Raw genomic sequence first — 22,474 nt, 5'->3', positions numbered from 1 at the left:
CTAAGTCAGCTGGGATAGACTCCAGCCCCCGCTTAACCCTTCTGAGGATTAGGTGGTGTATAGATAATGGGTGGATGGGTAAGTAATCTTCACCAGAGGGCAGCTTTAACCTCTTAAGACCTGGCATCCATATGCATGGACATCACATTTTGGGTTATATTACCACAGTAGTTAATTATTTCTTCATTTTATCTCTTTTTATTTTTATTATTTTATTACAATTATTATATTACTGTTTTTAAGATGTTTTTTAAAAATATTTTTTATATATATTTTTTTATTTTCTTTATATTTTCTTATCTTTTATTCTCTTTGCTATTTGATCAGATCACATAGCAAAGAGAACTAAAAAATGCATATCAAACAAGAGCTCGGGTCTTAAGAGGTTAAGGTGAGAGCAGGACTGTTGTCACTTGACTCCACGAAGTTTGTCCAACTATTTGCCCCAGCACAAACTCCTTCGGCTCCTTTTCCTTCTTCTTTGTCCCAATCCTCTAGTAAACCAGCCTCATCAATCTCCCCATGCTGTGCATTCTTTCAGGCTTTCAACGCCGTGTGACAATCGGTAAAACAGGGATGATTTCAGGTGTCTGATAACACAGCTGCTGCAAAAATAAACAAAGTGTGCACAAACAGCTGACAGATAGCCTCAGCTTTCTCCCACCGGTAGGTCACTCGCATCCCAAAGCTCTTCTGTCTTACACTCCAGAGGTTCTACAAATTGTAGATTTAGTGTGAAGCGAAAGAAGAGAATCTCCCAAGGACATTTCTTAGTCTCGGTTGTTTCACAATTATTTCCTGCTGAAGCTCCCACCGCAGCTTCCCAGAGCTGGAAGTGAGAGTCTGATTAAAGATTATAAAGAAGAATTTCATACACTGCATACGGTGAATGTGACAGCTTTGGTGAGCCGAATACCCCGAGGCATCATCTTTATGCATGTTGTTTTGACTTTGTAGCCACTTATACAACACAGTAGCGTACAAACAAAGGAACAGAAAGGAAAAAAAAATGCCAGACAGGAGTATGCAACAGGCACTTCTACGGAGTCAGGAGGAGTCGCAGGCTGTTCTTATTGATTTCGCTTATTATCATTTGTGGCGATACAAAATTGCAGTGCGGTTGAGCACAAAGATGCGATGAAAGAAGAAAAGCAGAGCAAGAATCAAATCCTAACTGTGTTTTCATCTTACTTTTTGCATGTCAACTTTCACAGCAGATGTTAAGTAAATGAGCGATATAAATGAGATAATTCTGTTTTCACATAGAGCTCATGGCAGTCTGATGCTGGTACGTTTTCAGATTCCAAGATTGGTTTAACACTGGGTAGGGTCACATTTTGAGAGATTACAGCATCAACCGCGCGTTGGCCTGCAGTGATGTCAAAATGATGTATTACTGAACGAGTGGACGGAACTTCTTGACAGACATTACATAAAAAAAAAAAAAGCAGCAAAACAAGTTGACCCCAGGAGAAGGAGAAACACTGTTCTCGCCTTGCCCAAATTAAACATTGGTCTGGCCTTGTTAGCGAGCTTGAATTGCTAATGTCTTATTTACATTTTGTCATTTCTACTTAAAATTTGCATTTCCTTCTTATTTACGCCGCTGTCTTTCTGAGATTTTCTCCAGAAAAAGCGATTCCATTCAGTTCCCCTTGAGGAAAACAACCATTAATTAAATAAGAAAATAAGCTGCGCCGCAACACTCATGTGATGAATTCGTAATGTTATGGCGCTCATTAAAAACATACTGCGTTCAGAAGTGGTGGCTAGTTGTAGAAAAATATGCACATTCCAAGGAGATGTCATGAAACATACACGCTTCAGGATCACCGATGAGGCGGTGCGAACGCAGGGAACCAGTTTCTAATGCTAGCAATGCTAAATGAGCAAAATCCCCTTTTTTTTCTGATGACTTGAAAGAAAATATATATGTTTAACTGCTGACTGTAATATTGCAAAAGGGTTGCATCATGAATCAGGTGAAGAAATAAGCTGGCCCATCAGCATTTCACAAACATCAGCACTTTGGGCTTTAATTGGCGTCCACATACTGTACATGTTCAAAGCCTCAGCGTCCTTGAAGGCCTGGAGGGTGTCAGTGGGGCTGCTCTGTGGCCTCTTTGTATGCAATCTATGGTCTTTACATGTTCAATCAAACATACTACAGATGTTCTCTCTATTATGGCCAGTGTAAGAAAAGGCTGCACAATCCCATTGCCTTCCCAGTGGGCCTCCATCAGGGATCTGAACTCATCTCTGTGGGGGTTAGACTCAAAGTAAAGCCGCCTACCTGCAGCTTTCATCCATAGGACAGTTGACTGAAACAGCATGCCAGAGATGGTAAGAGGAAGCGCTTAATTGTTGCTTTGGAGTCAAGACGCTCAGAAATATTCTAAATAACACCGGAGATTGTGAGGATTGGCTTTCAAAATAAAAGCTTTGGCTGGCATGCCTCATGTGGAGGGAATTGAGACAGCTACATTTGGACAAGACACCAGCTGAATTCAAAACAGTGAGAAGCACAAAGTATTCAGATGCCACACTGTTACTCATTAGCACATGTAAGTAGAAGTTCAGAGGCTGTCCGCCTGGATGAATGGTTTCCATTTATCTGCCCCTTAGTTGTGTCAAATTAAATCAAAGCAAGTCATTGCTGGGGCATTTAAAACGACACATGTTGAGCCAAAGTGCTTTTCAGTAGAGAAATAAGAGCAACGTTACATGTTTACCTGAAAAGATTAAAGTTTAAGACCCTAGCTACAGTATTATGTGTTGTACAAACTTACCTACCACCTTAAAAACACATATAGTACATAAAGCTGATATATAATATTACCATATATGGTACAGAATGCTTACAGTTTATATACTATACATAGGAATAATAATTTATATGGTATATATATATTGTATACTGTACATCATAATATAATAATAGTATAGAATACTAGTGATATTGTATATGATGCTACCATATTTGTATTAGTATAGAATAATTTAGATCACTATAATACTATTTATTGTGTTAAATACTGCATATTATCATTGTTATTATATAAATATATGGCATAAAATACCACAATGCTATATATAGTAAAGAATAATAGACAATAATATATATAAGGGTATATATAGAGTATATAGTTTTATATATAACTATACTAAGTGATCCTAGTTTGACTATCTATTGCCTTACCTTATCTATTCTGTAGGTCTGTTTGGTGCATTTCTTTGCTGCTGTGACACTTGACTTTCCCTGCATCAGAACAATAAGATTCATTATCTAGTGGTGGCCATTGTATGAGGCCTACCCAACTACATTTACCGTATTTTAAAAATTCCTATTTTACTACTTTTCAACCCTTCAGCAGTGTGTATTTCATTTTGAAGGCACTCACCGGATGCGCTGCGCCTCATCCTGCGCACTTGGCGCAGCTGTTATGGGAACCGAGTGGGCGGAGCTTGCTGCTGCCATTCGACTCCGGGTTTGATGCGGTGGTGGAGTCCTCGGTGACCAGCTTAGTGTAGCCAGTCCTACCAGCTACTTTAGCGCACAACTTTTAATATCCGCCGTGCGTCGAGTCCGCCGACTTCTCCAGTGCGCAAACTAGACATTTTCCCTGAGTTCCAGTCTCATCCTGCCTCTGAAACCAGGCCAAGCTAGACCTGTCGCGCAATATCCCCACCACCTTTTGTGGATTTTTTTTCTCTCTCTCTCCCGCAGCCAAACAGTCTGGTGCTTGGAGGAATTTAAAAAAAAAAAATAGAGGAAGACGCACTTTGCCGGATTGTTTGGCGAGCATGACGAGAAGATGTGGAAGAAGGTGTGAAGCCAGTGATGAGGAGGATTATTCCTAACAGACGTGCAGTGAGGTGCCCTGGTTGCGGATTCAGGCTGCTCGGTCATCCAGCTGAGGGTGAGATTTTTTGGGAGAAGTCTTGTGGAGCACAAGGAGCTGATTAAAGCCCAACATACAAGTTGTTACGCATACAGCTGCTGTGCGCACTGGCAGAGGACTGAGGTGTTTGGAGGAGCTCCGGCGCTCTGCTTTGTTTATAACTTATTTTCTCCTCCAGACTTCCACCACAACACAAAGTTGGACAAGTTTCCAGTGTGCAGGAATAACGCTGCATCCATAAAAAAAACAACGCGCTTTAAATCCACAATCAGCTGATAACCGCATGTAGCCAGCGTGTATTTTTTTTTCTGCTGCAGTGTTTTGAACACAGTGTGAGGGCTTCTTTTTTTTTTTTCTCCTGAGCTCAAGTCCACTTTAAATGCGGACTGGTTTGCGGTCAGTGAGTGCACAGCCGAGCTGCCAGTCGAGTGGCTGTCGGTGCCACTTGGTTTTTAACCCAAGTCCAGTCATTCCCAACCATCTGACACCAACACCATGGAGCTGATATACAGGAGCATCGTCCTGTTGGGCTGCATCTTCCTGGACTGGACTCTTCTTGGTGCTGCAGAGGAAGGTAAGTGTTATTTTTCTTTCCCTCCTCTCAGATGCTGCCTGGACTTGTTTTGTGAGGTTACATGGTTGAGCGAAAAGTCCAATTAGTGTTGCATCCTGTTCCTAACCAAAAGTAAGTGCAGGAAAACCTCAAGGTATTTTAAAAGCGTGCAATGAAAACACCAGACGTTCATCTGAGTGGAATAGTCGTAGAAATTGGGATAAAACCACGACCTCACTAATTAGAATCACTGATGCACAGCATTAATCTCAATATCAATGTGAAAATGTTCCTGTACAATGTTTTTGCCCTCTCTTCTTCTTCTTCTTCATCTCACAGTGGTTTGAATATTGGTTTTCCCTCGCTGATGTCTTCAGAAAGTCCATTCCTAAGGCCAGCTCACTATTAGTTTTCACTTTCAAGTCATCAAAGGGTTCCCATCCTGCTTCCCGGGGGACCATTAACCAGCTTACCCTAAAATCAATAGGAAAACATTCAGCGCATAGAGCCTAATACAGGCCTGGTGTGATTTCAGTGGGTTAATGCAGAAAGCTGCAGGAGGCTTTTTAACTTTTACATTAGGCTCCGAAAGAGGAACACAAAAAAAAAAAAAAACATTCAACACTTTGCATCAGATATGTAATCTGGATCATAATTTATATTCATTTCTGGCAGCAGACTTGGCATTAACAGGCAAATTGTCCTGGATCAGCTTTGTGGACCCTGGAGGGAGAAATAAAACAGTCTGAAATTATCTGTCATAGTGTTAAAGAAAATGATGGTTTCCAAGCGTCGGGTTTTTACAAGTGAGTATAGCTCAACATCATCAGCATAACAACGGGGGCAGCGTCTGGATAATTTGCTTAATGCAAGGGTGGAGGAGCGAGTGTCAGCGAGCCACGCCGAGAAACCAGACGCCTGGGTGTTTATTTACTATTTCTAATCTTCTTACACGTCTCTGCCTTTTTTCAGTTTTTCTTTTTTTGTGTGTGTGCCATTAATAGGGAAGTTTCGGTGCTGTGGAGTGAACTGAAAACCGACTCAAGTGCTGCTGAAACATCTTTCTGCAGAAAAAAAAAAACAACCTTTGATAGAAAATAGTCTTTGGCAATAATGGACCTGTGTTTACTGAGGATCAAAGGATCACAACTGGGTTTCTTCAAGAGCTGTTGAACTGCAGGGTTTTTAAAAGTACCGTACTGCTGTGTAGGCTGCATGCTGCTGTTCACCTGTGAGGACTACACTTTATTATTCGCCTTTGTGCTTTTTCTGGTGGGTACTGTTTATAGTAGCCAACAGTGGGTGGAAATTTGTAACGAGTACACAACTGTTTAAAGGGATGCTGCTTCACTCTTAGTGTGTTTTTTGGTGCTTTTTTTTTGCCTTCATGAGTAGAAGAATGGACGTGCCTTTATACAGCATGGGGCTTTTAGGGATATCAGCTTTTTGGTATGTGATCATCATGGCTAAAAGAATTCATGAGGAAGAAAAAAAATGCTTTCAGTCAAATTTGTCTTTTGTTTATTGTGTGTTTTGGCAAATTCATTTCACTCCAAATACACATATAAGCAGCTGGAGAGTCTGTAACCCTAACACTTACATTAACATAATACAAAAAGTTGGCCAAACAGCCATCTCTCCACTAATTTCCCGACATGATCCGCTTCATTGGGTGGCTGTTTTGTGCTTAAAAAAACAAATTTTCCATGAAAACAATGAGAACTTTTAACAATGAAACTTTTCCAATCAGAAGTAGTTGTAAACAGGAACAACCCGAACACGCATGACTTCACGTATTCTGTGGCAGGAACACAAATCTGTCAGCTGCGTCTGGTTTTGAGGCCTCAAACCTTTCTTCTCACAGAGACTTGGGAGTTCTGCTGCACCCTTTACAAAACACATGGACGTAGCGTACACGTGATGCCACCCGTGGCTTGGATGGGATTTGATTCCTGAGCTTACACGCCCAATAAAGTGAGATGTTAAACTACCGCAGCTACCGAGAAGCTACCCAATTCTTACGGGAGGGACTTTGTTGACTTTGTATTTCGAGCAAGAACTTTGGGATTTCCCCCAAATACTTCATTTTGGTCAGAGTTTTGTGGGAGTCGGGCATCAGGCCATTAATAGAGGAGCTGCTGCAGCATGTTCTTCCAGCTGGGTCCGCACGGTTCCGCAGCTGATGACCTGACCTCTGGCTCAGCTCGGCATTTTTCGTTCTTCTGTCTTCTTCTGAGGGATTTAGGAGATGCTTAACCTCAGATCTGTGCGTGGGAGGTGAAGTCCTGCAGGTTTTTTTTTTTTTTTCCTTTTGGTGGCGGGAATTATTGAGCAACACCCTTCGGAAAATAGTCTCAGTCGACTTGGCTCCGGTTCACCTTTTTCTGATGTTTACAAGCTGCCGGTTCCAAACAGGTGCAGCTCCGACTCGACGAGGAGAACGGGCGGGAGACGAGGGGTCGTAGCGCCTCGTCGGGCCGACTCTAGAACATCTGTGTCTTGCCAAGTGTGAACAAGATGTCTGGTTTCTGTGTCTTGGGTAATGGCCCACTCCTCTGCCAGCACACTCTGGATCATCCCCCCCCCTCTGCTTGTTCTCCACCTAGTAGGGAATTCTGTAATGAACTGATGGGAGGGCAGATGAAGCTCATAGCTGCCAAATCTCTCCTCCTTTTCCAACTAAAGGATAAATGACTCACTTACACACACCACTTGCTTGTTCAGCTCATGGATCCCTCTTCCTTCTGTCTCTATGAAGATTAAAACACAGACCTCTTGATCAGATAATTACTTTGGCTGGAAATTAATAACATGCTTTGGCTGGAAACTTGTGTCGAGGATGCACACACACACACACACACGCGCGCGCGTACAGTAGAAATACACACTTCTTATCTGCATATATACAAATGCACAGAGCTGAAAAGGCCTAAGCTTTTTAGCCAATATTAATAATTCCCACTAATGGAGACCTTAAAACATCTTTGACTTCATAAATGTAACCATAATGATTCCTTATCCTCCCACACACACACACTCAACCTATAAAGTACCCATTTTGTTGTTCTCTCAGCCCCTCTTTATTCCTCGCACATACAGTTTCTCTCTCTTAGCGATGGCAAGATGCAGCCAGCGACGGAAAAAAGCGCTGCAGTCTTTTTTTTCCACCTGTTCAGGTCCAGAGCTTTAACGATACCAACGCCGTTATCGGAGGGCGATCTGTTCTATCTAATATACGGAGCTTGAAGGCGTTTTTTTGAGGGCGAGTGCAACCGAATCATCTGAGGTGTAACAGGTTTGTAGACAGCCATTCCTCATGTCGCTTTGTACGTTTATCTCGAGCGGATTTCAAGCGAGTAATCTCCAAACTGGAGGAAGGAAATGCTAGTTAATGTGTTTCCAGCTGCTACTGCGCTGCTGCAATTCTCTGTTATCAAGCAATCAAAGGAAGTAAATAAAGACCCATTTATGTTTGTGTATTAATGTAAAAAGGTTACTATCGTCCTCGCTGGTCCACACAGATCTGATATTCTCTGTTCATTCTTCTTCTACCCGGCACAGGGGAAGTTTCAGCAACAAATCACATGCAAGAGTTGCACTTTTCCACCTCGGCGAAGCATAAAAACCTTTTTGTTATTCAAGTTTCCAACATTTGAAATGCACTTAATGAAATGCACATGAAGTTCTGGATGGATGTGCTCCCGCTGTTTGACCGTAGATCCGTTGCGGCGGAGGAATGGCCGAGACCCCGAAGTCGCTGAACTCTTCTGTCGACGCTTCAGCTGGGAGGCCCGCACTTAATGCGCGCAGTTTAAAACGGTAAATCCATCATTCTTGACGGCAACATGGATTTCTTTTACTGCAGCTGTTGCTTCCTGCTATTTACAAGTCATCTTTTCAACGTTGTATGCAACAGCTGCCACGGTAATTTGTTTGGCTAAAGCCTGTCATCTTGTTGGGTTTAAAGACACTGACAGCACATTTTCGATTCTGGTTGATGGGAAGAGGAGCGAAGTGTCATCCTGTCCCTGGCAAACTTTACACACCCGCAGCGGTTTGTTCCGTGCTGCTCTCGCTCGCAAACCGAACAAAAGAGGTGACATTAACATCTTTTTGTTTGGCACCTGAAAAGATACACGTGCGGTCTCTGTTCTGAGCAGTGAGCTCACACAGTCAGAAACCGGTGGACCAGGAGCCAAACAAGAGTAATGAGATATCCGAGTTGTAAATTCAGATTTCCGATAGGGACGGGTGATTTAAACCCTTCAACTCAGATACTCAAGCCTCGAAGGCGTGCTGTCTTTATAAAAAATTGCTAAAATGACACCGTTTATCAGAGCTGGAAACTATAAAATCAGAAAGAACCAGGAGATTTTCAACTTTCTAACAGTCCTTGAAGTGCTTATCTGTAACGTGCTGTTCGGTTGGAATAGTATAAATATAAACCAAAAAAATTGAGATATTTAATAAAAATGACTTTATTGTACATGTTTTTAACCAGATTTTGTAAAACACAAAAATTACTGCACACTAGTGTGAACCCACTAGGGCCACAGCAGTGACCAACAGTCTCCTGACAACAGTTCAGGGACTTTGCGGCTGAATGCGGTTGAACTGCAGGTCGTGTTTACACCGAGCAGATAGGAAACAAATTAAAAATGCATGTAAGTAGTGAAGTACCTATAGTACGTAGACTCGCATTATTTTTTTTTCCAAGTATTGGATCAACTGTGGGCACTGAAATAAGTAGTCAAACAAAACTCTATTTTTTTTTCTGTTTCTTTTTTGACGATTCATGGGTTTTATCTATGATAAAGTACACAAAAGGCATTTTTGAGTTCTCTCTACTGCTAGCCATAGTTATGCTGTTTCCATAGAGGTGCAGGACTTGTAAGTAAATGTTATAGGAACAAAAACCACCCGATACCTACTTTGGCGTTCAGAGGATTTACCCATATTGTAGATAAAAACTATACCATTGACAAAGTTTTTCTTCTTGTGCCGTTTAGTTGATTGGTGATCTTTGGGGAGGAAACCGCAAACGGAGGTCGACATTACATCAGCAATACCGAAAACGTGCCAGTTGCTCGTATGCAGCCGGCCAAACAACATGTAAGAGGCTTCTCAGTGGGAGCGTAATAGCATTGGACGGGAATCTTACCGAACAGTTTAAGGCACTAACGCGTTGGAATATTGTCAATAAGAAATAAAAAAATAAAAATAAATTGCACAAATGTCAGTAATGTTTCATCATAAAACTCCATATGCTCTCGCGTATAAAATAGCGACGTATGATTAACACAGACATCTTGTTGGATTACTCGTCATTGGACGTGTTGTTGGAAGAAGCTTGACTGAAATTATCGCTGGTCAGAGGAGCTCCACATGGTCACCGAGCATTGGCACGCATACGTTTCAGTGGAATTGAAACTTTGCAGACTGGTTATCTGCTGATAGCAGACCACCCCTAGGTAAAAGATAAGACTTGAGGTCTGCCCTCTGACAACTTTCAAAAACCAGGGGGATCTCTCATTTTATATTCCATCTGTCTCGTGTTTATTCTCCAACCTCCCGACTCCTTCGCAGCACAACTAGCCCGATGAATAGCGTAATGCTGCTCAGTCTAAACTAAACCTCGCTAAGTGTCACAAATGCAGAAAGGATGTTTTTATCTAAGAGGCCTTACTTGAGCCCCAATCCCTTCTTTCACAGACATGTACCCTTTTCTTTTGCTACTCTTTCCACGTCCTCTGTCTCCTTGATGTTTGACTGGTGCTATGCTGTTTTCTCTTGCTGACTGTCTCCCCTGCCGTGGAAATGTGGATCGTTTCCCAGAAATCCTTTTAAATGGAACCGATTTTTATAAGAAAGGGATTTGCATTTAAAGCAACCTCCCCCCTCTCTGAAAGCCTGTAGCCCATCATCCTCAGTACCTCAATCCGATGATTAGCTTCCTCAAGAGTTAAACAGGCATCCGAGTGCCACAAGTACTCTCAGTCCGTGTCTCTGCCTCGCTCTTCCTTTTTTTTTTCACCCCCCCTCTACCCTCTCTCTCTCAGAGAAGGATGCATACGGCAGCTGGGAGTTGCAGGTGGATGATAGTCTAGCTCGGTGAGAGGATACACCCCCGGCCCATACATCCATGTCAGGCATTCACTTTGGAGAGTCAGTCTGTCCTCCACCCACATGCTACTCTCGGAGAGTGGGACACAATGGGGACAGGCTGCATCGGAGAGGGAATGAGGCCACAGCCTATCAGCCATAAGCACCAAGGAGAATGGCACTTTTAGAGGGATGGGTGGGGGAGTGAGGTGGGGAGGAGGAGGAGGTGGTGGTGGTGGTGGTGGGGAGGGGGTTCTCTTTGAAGTGAATCAAGGAGAGATGGGGAGACTGGCATGAGTCAACGAAATAGAAAGAGCAAGTGCAGCGAGGGCAAGGAGGGTGCAAGTATGTGCAAGTCTGCACGGCGCATAATGAGCAAAGTATGTATTCTGCCTATTTGCATTCTTTAATCGTACACACCTGGGGCCAGATATGTGAGATACATGCAATGGGCTGAATATGTGATTATAATAAAGAGATTAAAAAGGGGCCTTTAATTAGGAGGCAACAACAGAGAGGGATCTGTTTATCTCAGGTCCATCTCCCTCATTTATCTTGCACCCTAATCACAGCTGATTTTTTTTTTTTTGAGGCACGCCGAGCATTGTGTGGCAAAATAAAATCCTTTGTGAGACGTTTGTACGTGCCATTGTTGCGCTACGCCGTGTGATGTTTTTTTTTTTTCTTTTTTGTCGCCACATTCAAAAATAGAACGAAATCTTGAAGGCGAAGCGGCAACATGGGGCTGGTGAGGCTGCATGTGCAAGAATTGATTAAAAAAAGCAACCTTGATGTAAAAATTTCCCCCCCGCTTGAAGCTGGCACCATCAGTAGACTTGATTTGATTCGAGTCTGGGATATTTTCCTCCCTGCGTCACAGGGTTGACCTACATCTTGTGTTTGATATGGTCGTTTTTTTTTTTTTTTAAGCGAAAATGCAATCCGCTTGGTTTCGACATCAACCTACAGGAACACGTGCGCGTATGCCGCCACCTTCATCCGTGCACGCATCCTGAGTAAGTCTCCCAGGGCCTGCTTTCATATACCGCTCTGAACCAAGTGGGCTCTGCTATATACGGCATAACAGAGACATTCCTGTGCGCTAGCTGCCCTCCTACAGCTCTCACACAGCTAGGAGCTTTAAGAGGGAGTCATGCTCCAAAATGGAGCGGGTCAGTTGAGTTAAAGAAGCATTAAACATCTTCTTTTTTTTTTTTTTGGGCCAGCGTGGTATCTTATTTTTAAGGAGTACTGCAGAGAAAATGTGCTTTCACTTTTTTTTTTGGCCTCATATTCTTACATGTCACACTTGTTTGAATCGTAACTGGCTGCTGTCTCCGCTCAACCCTGTCCAATCACTGCATTGAATTGTATTATTAAACTCTTTTTTTTTCTAAGATTGGACAAAAGTGTGGTTTTGAAATTCAAACAGTTTGTAAACTACTGAATCCGCCCCCCCGCTGGAAACATAATGTGGCTGGCTGAGGAAGCAAAATGATGCTCTTTGTACTCGAGCAAATGGCTTCACATCCGACAATGAGTTTATCTTTATTCCGGGTATATCGGTCACCGCCGCACAAGCGCCCGATGCTTGTAGGAGCGAACACGCGGACTGATGAAGAGAATTGGCTCTCAGTGTGTCGGTTGAATGTGGAAAAAAAAGTGTGATGTGTCGGAATGAAAGGGAAAATTCTCGCAAAGAGTCTGTTCTCTTATATCTTTACTTAGATGTGTCAATCCTTAGATGGTTTATTTAGCTGAAGTCTGCACTGTTAGCTTCAAGCTGTCCACCTCCCACAGCAGATTAGTCACTGAAAGCTGTGGGGTTTTTTTCCGGCAATTTTTTTTCATTTTTTTCCCCCCTAAAAAATGAATTGTAGATTCTGCTCTAGTAACGGCTTTGATAAAAACTGTTTTAAGTATCGCAATAGACATTTTTGGGGCTCATGAAGAGTTTTTTCTTGGATGCATCACAGCAGTAGATGGAGCTATGTGGGTTTTTCATCAAGCCGGATTTTAAATAATTTAGGTCACCTGTTATATATTATTTTATACAAATTCACATTTCCGTGCTTTTATTTTCGGCTGTGACGTCTCTTCTTTTTTTTTTTTTCTTGCTGTAAATCTTCCCAGCTCTCTGAATGAACTGGATCTTTTTGTAGTCAAGATTAACTGACACCAAACACAATCATGCTAATAATTAATCTATAATTATCTAACTGGAAAGCTATCGGGCCTAATTATTGGAAGACAAAGCCCACTCGGGGGTGGCAGAGTTCCCCCGCTGGTTAGGGAGATCATCCCAGATTTCAGCACTATGTGACTCCAAAGTGTCCACCCTGCAGGGGTGCCAGTCGATGACCGACCCAGACCACGGCCTCCCTGACAGCGCAAGACGAGAGGATGAATATCCTCTTCAAAGATCGAGCTGGGGTTTGAAAACAAGCACATAACCTGCACTTTCCCACATTGCTTCTGTCAGCTCTCTGCCTTTTCAGACTATTAGCTGCCTTCAAGCCCTCTATAAAGAAGATAGCATAACTTGAGGCCCGCTGGATTGCAGAGAGCAGCTTTGACTAAAGCGCAATGATATGTGATAGCTCCCAGGTATAACGCAGTGAAGTGTCTTCATAAATGTGTTAGACCTGGATTCGTTTCATGTGGGTGATTTCAAAATAAACCCGCATTGACAGCTTTCTATCTTAGTTATGCGTGTGAAGCCTTTCCAAGACGTTAAATGATCATTATATTTTCTGTTACATAACAAGCTGACAATTTGTCTGTTTGCTTTCGAACGTGGAAATGTGGCACTTTCCTCTGCCAGCTCTAATCGCAGGATTTAGACGCTGATGTTGACGAGTACATCAGCCGGATGATCAATCAATGGGGAGATTTCCAATGTAAACAGCGTCTCTAACTGAATAACTTAAGCTGATTTTCACTCTTCGGCTCTACTGTTGTACAGACGTTTCACGGCATCTAACAAACCTTTCACCAGAAACATACCTGTGAAGAACGTCACAACAGAGAAAGACCGCATTGTGCAAGACTAAAGTGCTCAAATGTACTATGGCTTTCAATCTTGTGGAATCAAGGTCATTGAAAAGAAAAAAAAACAACACACACACGTGTTCTTAAGCTCAGAAAAGGTTACAGCTCGAGTTCAGCGATTGAAAGACGCTCACAAAAACAAGGCATTTCATGTCTCATCATGTTGGCATTTTTGTCACCTGATCAGTGAGATCATGTTTTAAAAAAATAATGTTTCTGTAAACCATTCCGGCTCCAGCAGGATCACTGTGTGCACGGTGCAAAACTGGAGCTAGAATCTTCTACCAAGGCTAAAGCTCTATCTCACAAATTTAGAAAAAAAAAAGTGACCCAGATTCGCACCAGAATTCCTGTGCCTGTGCTGCACCTCTCCACCAACTTTCATGAAATTCAGGCCTGGTAGTTTTTGCATAATCCTCCTGACTGACACACAAACTCAGCTCTCGCCTTGGCAGAGGAATTACCTCCTCACGCTTGTGTGCTTTCACCAACCAGTCCAGTTTACATCCACGTCTGTCCAGACTCGTGTAATCTACTTTAAGTGTGTATGTTCATTGAAAGAAACAAAAACAACGCATTCCTCGCGTGCATCCACATGCTCGGCTAATAAAGCGGACTCTGATAAAGCTGCAGCCGTAGACAATTCTCCAAATACGGATGTTGCTGCAAAGAAACTACAAATTCTCTGCTTCACACACCTTCAGCCATCATTCTGCTATAGGGGTAACAAAAGGCTCCATCTTGTTTGTATTCCTTGAAACAAACTGCAGTCGTCTTAGGCGGAGTTAGACAAAGGATCCAGCTTTAGCGTTCCCTCAAAATAGCGACAGGTGGACTTGTTTTGGTGGAACATTTGCATGAGAGGCGGCAAGCGCAGTCATTTAAATGGATAATCCACCAAAAAAAATAAAATAGCAAGGCCGCCTCACTGCACAACCAAATTCTTTAAAAACAAAAAAAAGCTGTCTGACATGAGCGGCCAATGGCAGGCTTAAATCCGCAAACTACATCTGGTGAGTCAGACTTACCAAATCCAACCAAATGTGGAATATGGCCACAATCTTCCCCCTTCTGTTCCTGAGTTATGGTGTTAAATAACGGCCAGGAAAGTTACGCAGAACACCAAAAAGACACAGTAAAGTTGACCCTTGAAACTTGAAAAAATTACATACACATTTTGAGTATGAATTCTTGAGTTGTGGCCAAATTCAGATCAGTTCAAGTGAACGTTTGAAAAAACTTCCCTCTCGGTGTTCCTGAAATGTTGCGAAAATGAGATGTATGGATGGACAACATGAAAACATATTTGGGAAATCATCATTATATGTGACCCTGATTTCAAGAAACGCTCCTTTTTTCCCATTTGTGGCACCAAACTGGCAGCATGGGAAGTAGGACATTTAATTAGATATGAAATTTGGTAAAACGTTGCATATTGTTGGGTAAACTTTGAAGTCTTTATATACTTATTTAATTTTAGATCTTTGGGCATTAGTTTGAGAGGAACCATATGGCCTCTGATAATTATCATCTGAGATAAAGAATTTAAGTTGAATTAATTAATAGATAATGAAGAAGGAGAGAAAATGAGTGTAAATACCAGGAGAAGAAGAAAGAAACGTGGGAGTCGATAAATTGATTAGACAAGTGACAGAAAATTAGTTGCAGACAATTTTGATAAGTGAACAGTCATTTTGTCACTTATCTTTTTTACGCAGGAAAAAAAAAACCCTGCAAAAATATCGTTAATTTTCTTTGACATTTAAAAAACAAAGCAATTAATTGAAAATATTATTTGCTGATTCACTTGTCGCAGCCCGAGCTGTGGAGTTCCAAAATAAAATGAGTCATCGGGCTACGGTGGAAGTGATCAATCTGAAGATTTGCCTGAAAAACCAATAGATCACGCACCACTTGTTTTTTTTTTTTGTTAGTTTTGGGTGTCATGTCAAGTGGTGTCTCTTTCCACCGCGCACAGTGTTCTTTATTTGAAGGCAGCTTGGCTTGTGGAGATGCGTAAGGTTTTCGGAGGTGCAGTATACCCTCCAAAATATAATGATTTGATTTTGAGGGGGGGAGAAAAAAAAAAGAAAGAGCCTTTTTAAGTTTTCCTTTGTAATTCATTCTTCTTCTTATAGGATTCGGTATCAGGAGGCCACCGGGGACCTGGTGTAGCCTGCAACAATGTTCTCGAGAAGCCTTTCAGTTTTTCACAGAGTTGGGTTATTTTTGAAGAGGGCTTGAGAAAGTGGTGCCCATAATTGGAAGTAGCAGGAGGTGAATTCTCTCAGTGGCAGATCAATATTCCAAAGAAGCTGAAATACGCTGTAAAGCAAGGCAATTTAACCAATCATACTGTATGAGAGCGAGTCCGGGGCATTATGTGTTTAAAGCCTCAAGTTTTTAAATGTGTCTGCTGAGAATTGAATTCTAAATGATTAACAATTTAACCAGAAAGAATGTTTTTTTTCTTTTTTCTTCCTCGCTTCCTGCTGGGAATTAAATGCAAAAATCTTTTGCTTTTGCCTCTCCTCTCCGATACAAGGTGGCTCCTGTTGTACAGATGTCCGACAGCCGAGACTTTCTATAATAACGCTCTAATCTATTGTCAAACAGGCGTAGAGGTCACTCCTCTGTAGATAATGCTCATTTTTCATCGCGTTTCGTTTCTTTGCGAAGACCTCGCGGCTCTGTGATTTATGTTTGTCTGAGGGGAAAGAGCTGTTTGAGTCTAAGATGCACAAGTGCTGTTCAGCAGTTGACACGGCGGGTCAAAACTCATTACTCGTAGGCGGCAATATAAAAGGCACAGAAGCAAGTCGGTGTCTCGTATCCTCTTAACCTTAACCTCTCATTTTATAGCAGGGTCGAAACTTTTTTATAACACTGTGATTAGAAGTAAATATTTGCTTTGAACTACTGTGACTTGAATAATGCAACAGGTTCTCCATTGGCTTTAATTAAAAGCGAATGGGAATGCGTCATATGTGGATTTTCAAAACATTATTATTAATAATCAACGTTGGTTTTGTGTTCCAACACCACAGAGAAGCTTTTGTTATGACACACAGATGAGTGCACATTTAACGAGAAATACTCTGGAGTTCCAAACAGCTTGGTGTTGTGTTGAATTTATTATCGGCTCTGGAGGAGAAGTCCTTCTGATCTTACAGAGCAGCTCTCCAGCATGAACTCTGAGACTGACCAGGAAAAACACATCCTCGCCTGGAAATGATTAACATAATGATTCCATCGAGTAAATCTCTGATGGCCGCGTTAGCTTTAGTCAAAACATCGCTGAGGTCAGGTATCGTGGAGCGGACGGATGTGCTGCAAAGCGGGATTAATGAGTTATCGAGGTATGTGAAGCTTAAAGTCGGAGTTTTTACTGTCGTGAAGGTGTTTTTCTTTTAACCTGCTGGAGCTCCATGGTAGCTGCACAACTAACCTGGTCTAGTTATGTTCAGAGTTTGGGGTTTAAATCGACTGTAAGAAGCTTTTTTCCCACTAATTCTTTTCCTGAGGATGCCCTATGAGCAGAAACAGATTCTCAGCTGGGCTACACATTATCTGCAAACCGGTTGGACTGGAAATTAGTTGCAATTGCATGCCTTCAGTTGGTGATGCAGAAAATGAAGAATATGTTTATAGTCTTGGGCCTAATTTACAGCCCAGTTCATTTTATACTGCTGGTACTGCAACAAGTAGAACTGAGGTTAAAAAAAATGGAGTAATCTATTGATATTCATCAGATAATGCATTCAATAAGTAACATTAGTTCATATTTCTTGGCCCAAAACCAAACAGATTTCCATGTATTGTGGAGCAGGGTCCGACTTAATGCACATGTAGAGTGTTGTGTTTAAAGAGTTTAAGAGCTCTCATGTGCAGCTGTCGTAGAAACAACCAGCTACAGAGTCGAAATAAATACACACAATCATTCGTTTTCTACCAGCATTCCTCTTGTGCATTATTTGCAGTAACAGTGTTTTTATAAATTTCCATATTCTTCATATCTCTCCATTCTGACAACCTGCTACTCTTAACTGAAGTATACAGCAATTACACACCAACATGTTTCTGTAAATGCAAACAGAGCCTAAAGAGGAACGTTAACAAACAAAGTTGATAGCCTCCGTTGTGACACCCATTATCTGTAATTGGGGTTTTTTTGGTTTTTGCCAATTGACACAAAGAAAGCCTCGCTATGTCAAATGGCTTCGTATCACGCCCTGCCGGTCTTAAACCTCAGCGCTTTGGCTCCGTCGGCGTGATTCCCAGCACCGTTGAGCTTCCCTCGTAGCATCTTTGGTTTGTGTCCAGTATGAAGCTTCCTCTCTAACTAGGCCACATCCTGTCCTGGGACAGAAACCAACCACAACACTTACTGATAGGCGTTCCTCACAGACAAGGAGGAAAAAGGGGTCAACCATTAACACCTCTTCTCATCTCACCCTTGCTTCTTCCATCATAGTACTCGGTGACACGTACTTAGAGAAGGTGAGATCCTCCACACGCGCCCTTACAAGGCTTTTGTCATACAGTATGTGTGGAGTGAAGCTGCCTCCTGCTCCTGTGCATGTGAATGATGTGTGTGTTGGCGCCAGCAGCAACCAAAACCAGGAGACAGGATGGGGACAGGAACCACAGGAAGCTGAGGTCTAATCTCACTAGACATAACTCTGTCAAAGACACACAAACATGCTTCGTACACTTCCGGTGCATCGTTTTCTAAACAATGATGTCCACGTGCACGCGTAGTGAAGGACAATCACTGGTTGCGCACATGCAATTTAAAGGTACACCAACTCTGTAACATGTGGCCAGTGTCACCTTGAGTATGACCACTTGTACCTCCTCATATTAGCCAAACATACAGACATGACAGCAGTTATCATATCTTCATCTAAAGCTGGATTGTTGGTTTGTCTGAGCTGCATGTCGGACAAGTCGGCGAGCTTCTTAAACCTCCCTTCCCTTAACACCTTCCAGCTTTCTGTAACTTTCCAAAAAAAAACAACCTTCATTCACACCCACTTCACGCCGTCACCGGCCAGCTTAATGGAGGTGAGAGAAGAGCCGGCCATTGTGCTCCTCGTCCTCTCTTTACTTATTTATCACTTAACAATGTGTTTCATGTGACCCACCCAATGCAACACTATCACTGTCTCCCTGGAGGGACTGTCTGAAAATGTGCACCCCCCCCTCCGACCTCCCCGTCTCCGTGAAGGCCAACTTCTCGCTCCGTCCTCCAGCGTGGATGTTTCGGAGCAACCTTAAACACATTTGACATCTCATGTGCTCAGACGGCACGCGTTAAGAGCGAGTTCTGAGAAAGCATAACTCTGCTCCTAATCCTTGGCAAGAAAGCAAATAAGAAGCAGGTCCCTGAATGTTAAGAGTTATTGAAATATCGCTTTATTTTTTTTAACCCTATTCATGTTGCCTTACATAGAAGGTCTTTGGGGGACCCCAAGAAAGAATATGTGCAAAATATTTGTTGGTATTCACCTTTATATCAAAGAGGACAGCAGTTTATAGTCCCGAACCATCAAACATATAGTATCCAATGAGATTCATTTGCTTGGCAGTTTCTCAATTATTCCGTTTGTGTGTGTTTTCTTTCACTTTCTGGGAAAATAACTGATAAGAAAAATGTTTTTCATAGATATATTTTATCTTTATATAACTACGTTGCTCATTTCTTCCATGTAAACTGGGTAGATGTGATAAAACAGAACACTGAGTGTACGGAAACACATTGTAAAGCCCGTATTTGTGTCAGCCGACCAGCCCAGATACCGAGAGCAAAGTAGCTCAGCGAACGTAGCTGTAATGTCGGTAAAACACACCGATAAGCCCATCTCATTTTTGTGCATTTGTCATGCGTAAATCCCACATCTTCTGTCATCTCATCCCCTTCGAACATTCTTCTTTTTCATTATCCCCGTTCTTCCCCTCCGTCTCCATTTCTGTAGGTGTGTGAGGGTAATTGGCTCTCTGTTTCTTTAATTAAAATGAGGTCTAATTGTAGCTGAAGCGGGGCAAATGTTCATAGGCCTATAATTTCCCTATCACACTCCAGAGCCACGGAGAAAGTGGAAAATAGGGAGGGACAGGGCATGCAGGGAAGGAATTAGCGTACAAGTCGAGAATAGTGAATGTTATTTAGAAAAAAAAAAGGATTCACATCAAATGAGTCCTGCTGCTGAATTCGAGGCCACTTGTTTTAAAACCTGAAAACAGCTGTGTTGAAAATGAGGTTGTTTTCTGTGTAGTTCCTCTTTGCAAAAAAAAATACAGGGTCAGGTTTTAGTTTTCAAAAGAAAGCCGTGTACAACACCCTCTATTGTTGTCTCCCCTCCATACAGAAAACCTGATACCTCCACCTTAATAAGTTTCGCCTGTGTTGTTTCTCATACATGCTTTATAAAGTAGAAGCTGCACCACGCTAATACTGATATCTCAGCCCACCTACTTCAGACCCACCTCTCAGTTTCTTAAGAAAAATTGGCTCCGGCCTACTTGTAATCTTCCTCCATAATCATAACTCCGAGGCTCAGCTTCAGTCGTCTTGCCAGTATCAGTTTAGACTTCTCTGGTGTCTCCTAATGTAGACAATTGTCCTGCAATTACTGTACAGTTGTTTGTTTTGGGTGTTAAATGCGGCCAGATGACGAATTTTCATTGTTCTTACATTTTTCTAGCACTCGGGGCAATTTTCCGGCGGTGGGTGGCCGCCGCTCCACAAAGAATGTAGGGGAAAAGCCGGCTTCCTCTAACGGGGCTTAAGACTGTATCTACTTGAGCGAAAGGCAAGGCCGTGCAGGCACATAATAGACGCACTCACCATCTCATAGAAACACTCACGCTCACGCATCCTGTCTCATAAACCTTAATGATAGGGCAGCGATAAACAGTGATTACCATGCCTCGGGGGGTGGGGTGTTTCTTTTCCACTCCTTCAAAAGTTAAAAAAAAAATGTTTAAAAAAAAAAAAAATCTGAATATGAACACAGGCAGGTGTGCATATTAAAAGGCGGAGACGGGGCCAGTGTGCACGGTGAAGCCTCGCCGCGATGAAAGTGTTTTTCAAATTATGCCGGAGTGAACTCAAGGTAGACTAAATGCGGGGGGAAAGCACCGGCCTGAACTTTGTCACCCAATTATCCTCCTCATCCACCTCTCTCCTGTTTTTCTCTGCTCTCTGCAGACTTTTCTTTTTTTTCTCTCTCTCCTCTTTATCGCCTCAGATTGTTGCTATAAGGTTGGTGGGCTTCTGCGGTTTTGAAGTGAAAGAGGTTGGAAAGCTGTTTTGTGTTCTCACCTGGAGAGCAAAATGAGAGAAAGCGGGAGAAGTCATTGATTAGAGTCGCATGTATCGCGTACCTCTCGGTGTGACGCAGTGACAGACCTGCTGCATATGCAGCCCTGCTGATTAGTGATTCCATGTCACCGCTTTTTATATGCATTGTGCCTGAACCAGGTCACCCAGATGACGGGAACGAGGAAATGACACTGAGGTGGAACGCGGCGAGAAAGATTTAAGCCTGTAGTGAGAGAGGAGGATGAATTCTATGTTTGTATTAAATTAGGAGCGAGAATGTGAGCAGCGGTGGGCGTGATTGAATGATCATGAAAGTCATGATTGAAAAAAACAAAGAGTCGGATATTTATAGACGACGCTATACATAAGAAACTCTTCCTGTTAATTATTTTCTATCAAAATGCACTTGTGTTGCAGTTACAGGGATTATTTTAAGCACAGATGAGTGGGATATACGTGTTTAATACCGTAATTAAGCTATCAAATCAATCTGCAGTATGTCTTTGTCTGTATTCTTACCGAAATTGAGACTCATGATCAACTTTGATACTGCTGTGTTATCCTCTTAATTCATCCCATTAATATTTATGAGCAGAAACCGGGAAGTAGGGTAATTCATTAAAACAGTGAAGGAAATGGAAAAAAGCTGGCTGAATCACCATCATTAGGCACAATAGAACAACAGAGATTTACATGCGGAGGATCCAAGTGTCCCTTCATGTTTGTGTTGAGTTCAGCTATTGGAAGGCCTCGAGACTTTACAATCCACAAACGACAATATCCGATCTTTGACACACAATTAAGCGTTGATCAGCGGCGTCGGTCTCTCGGCTGTAACATTCGTCGCAGTAGGAAGTCAGGAAAAGTCCGTTTCTGTTTAATCTGGGATTTTTTTATTTGTTCGTTTCCCTGCCTTCATGTGTGTTTCATTGGAATGTGGGCTGGTAAGTGGTAAATGTGATTGCGTCTCACTTCACACGGGATCACAGAGATTAGTAACTGTAGGCGTTGCAGTTTATTTTTATAAAATACTACAAGTGTTGGTGTTGAGCAGTGTTGTGTAAAATATATTCAAAGAGCACCAGGCGTCCCTGACAGCATTCATGTCCTCATAATGTTCTGTGTAAAAGGTTTCCCCAAACATCCTCTTATCCTGTACACAGCCCTCCACAGGCAACTCAGTATAATCACTGGGATTTGCATTATTATTATTACTGGAAATGAAAGTAACTGAGAAAGTCGGGCTGGGAAATCTCATTTATCACGCTGACACTGGTAGTCGTCAATTTATTGGAGTTGGCATGAAAAAATATACTAGGTGTAAGTTGTTTTCTCTGCTTTTGGGCTGAAAATGATTTGTTGTTGAGTAAGTCATCATGTTTTTAGTAAATACGCAGCGCAATATACATCCTGGAGCTCGTGGTGATACTTTGACATTGTTGCGCATACTGGAAATTTTTACATTTAAGAAGCTGGAATCGAATAATGTTGGGTATTTTTTCTTGAAATATGAATTCAACTAAATAACTTATCATCAAA

General features: G+C 42.2%; 1 protein-coding gene across 2 annotated transcripts in view; it reads left to right on the top strand.

The window, feature by feature from the left end:
• Window positions 1-3,487: 3,487 nt before the first annotated feature.
• The window catches only part of ephb4a (eph receptor B4a), a 42,546-nt gene continuing 23,559 nt past the window's right edge, over window positions 3,488-22,474 (top strand). For both annotated transcript variants that reach the window (XM_008276234.1, XM_008276233.1), the window contains exon 1: window positions 3,488-4,476. In XM_008276234.1, coding sequence (XP_008274456.1) covers window positions 4,398-4,476 — 79 coding nt within the window. In that variant the 5' untranslated portion in view covers window positions 3,488-4,397. The remainder of the gene's footprint in view (window positions 4,477-22,474) is intronic.

The sequence above is a fragment of the Stegastes partitus genome, unplaced genomic scaffold, assembly GCF_000690725.1.
Source record: "Stegastes partitus isolate 25-593 unplaced genomic scaffold, Stegastes_partitus-1.0.2 Scaffold67, whole genome shotgun sequence".
Classification (NCBI taxonomy): domain Eukaryota; kingdom Metazoa; phylum Chordata; class Actinopteri; family Pomacentridae; genus Stegastes; species Stegastes partitus.
Note: the sequence above shows the minus strand (reverse complement) of the source record. Positions and strands in the feature narration are given on the sequence as shown.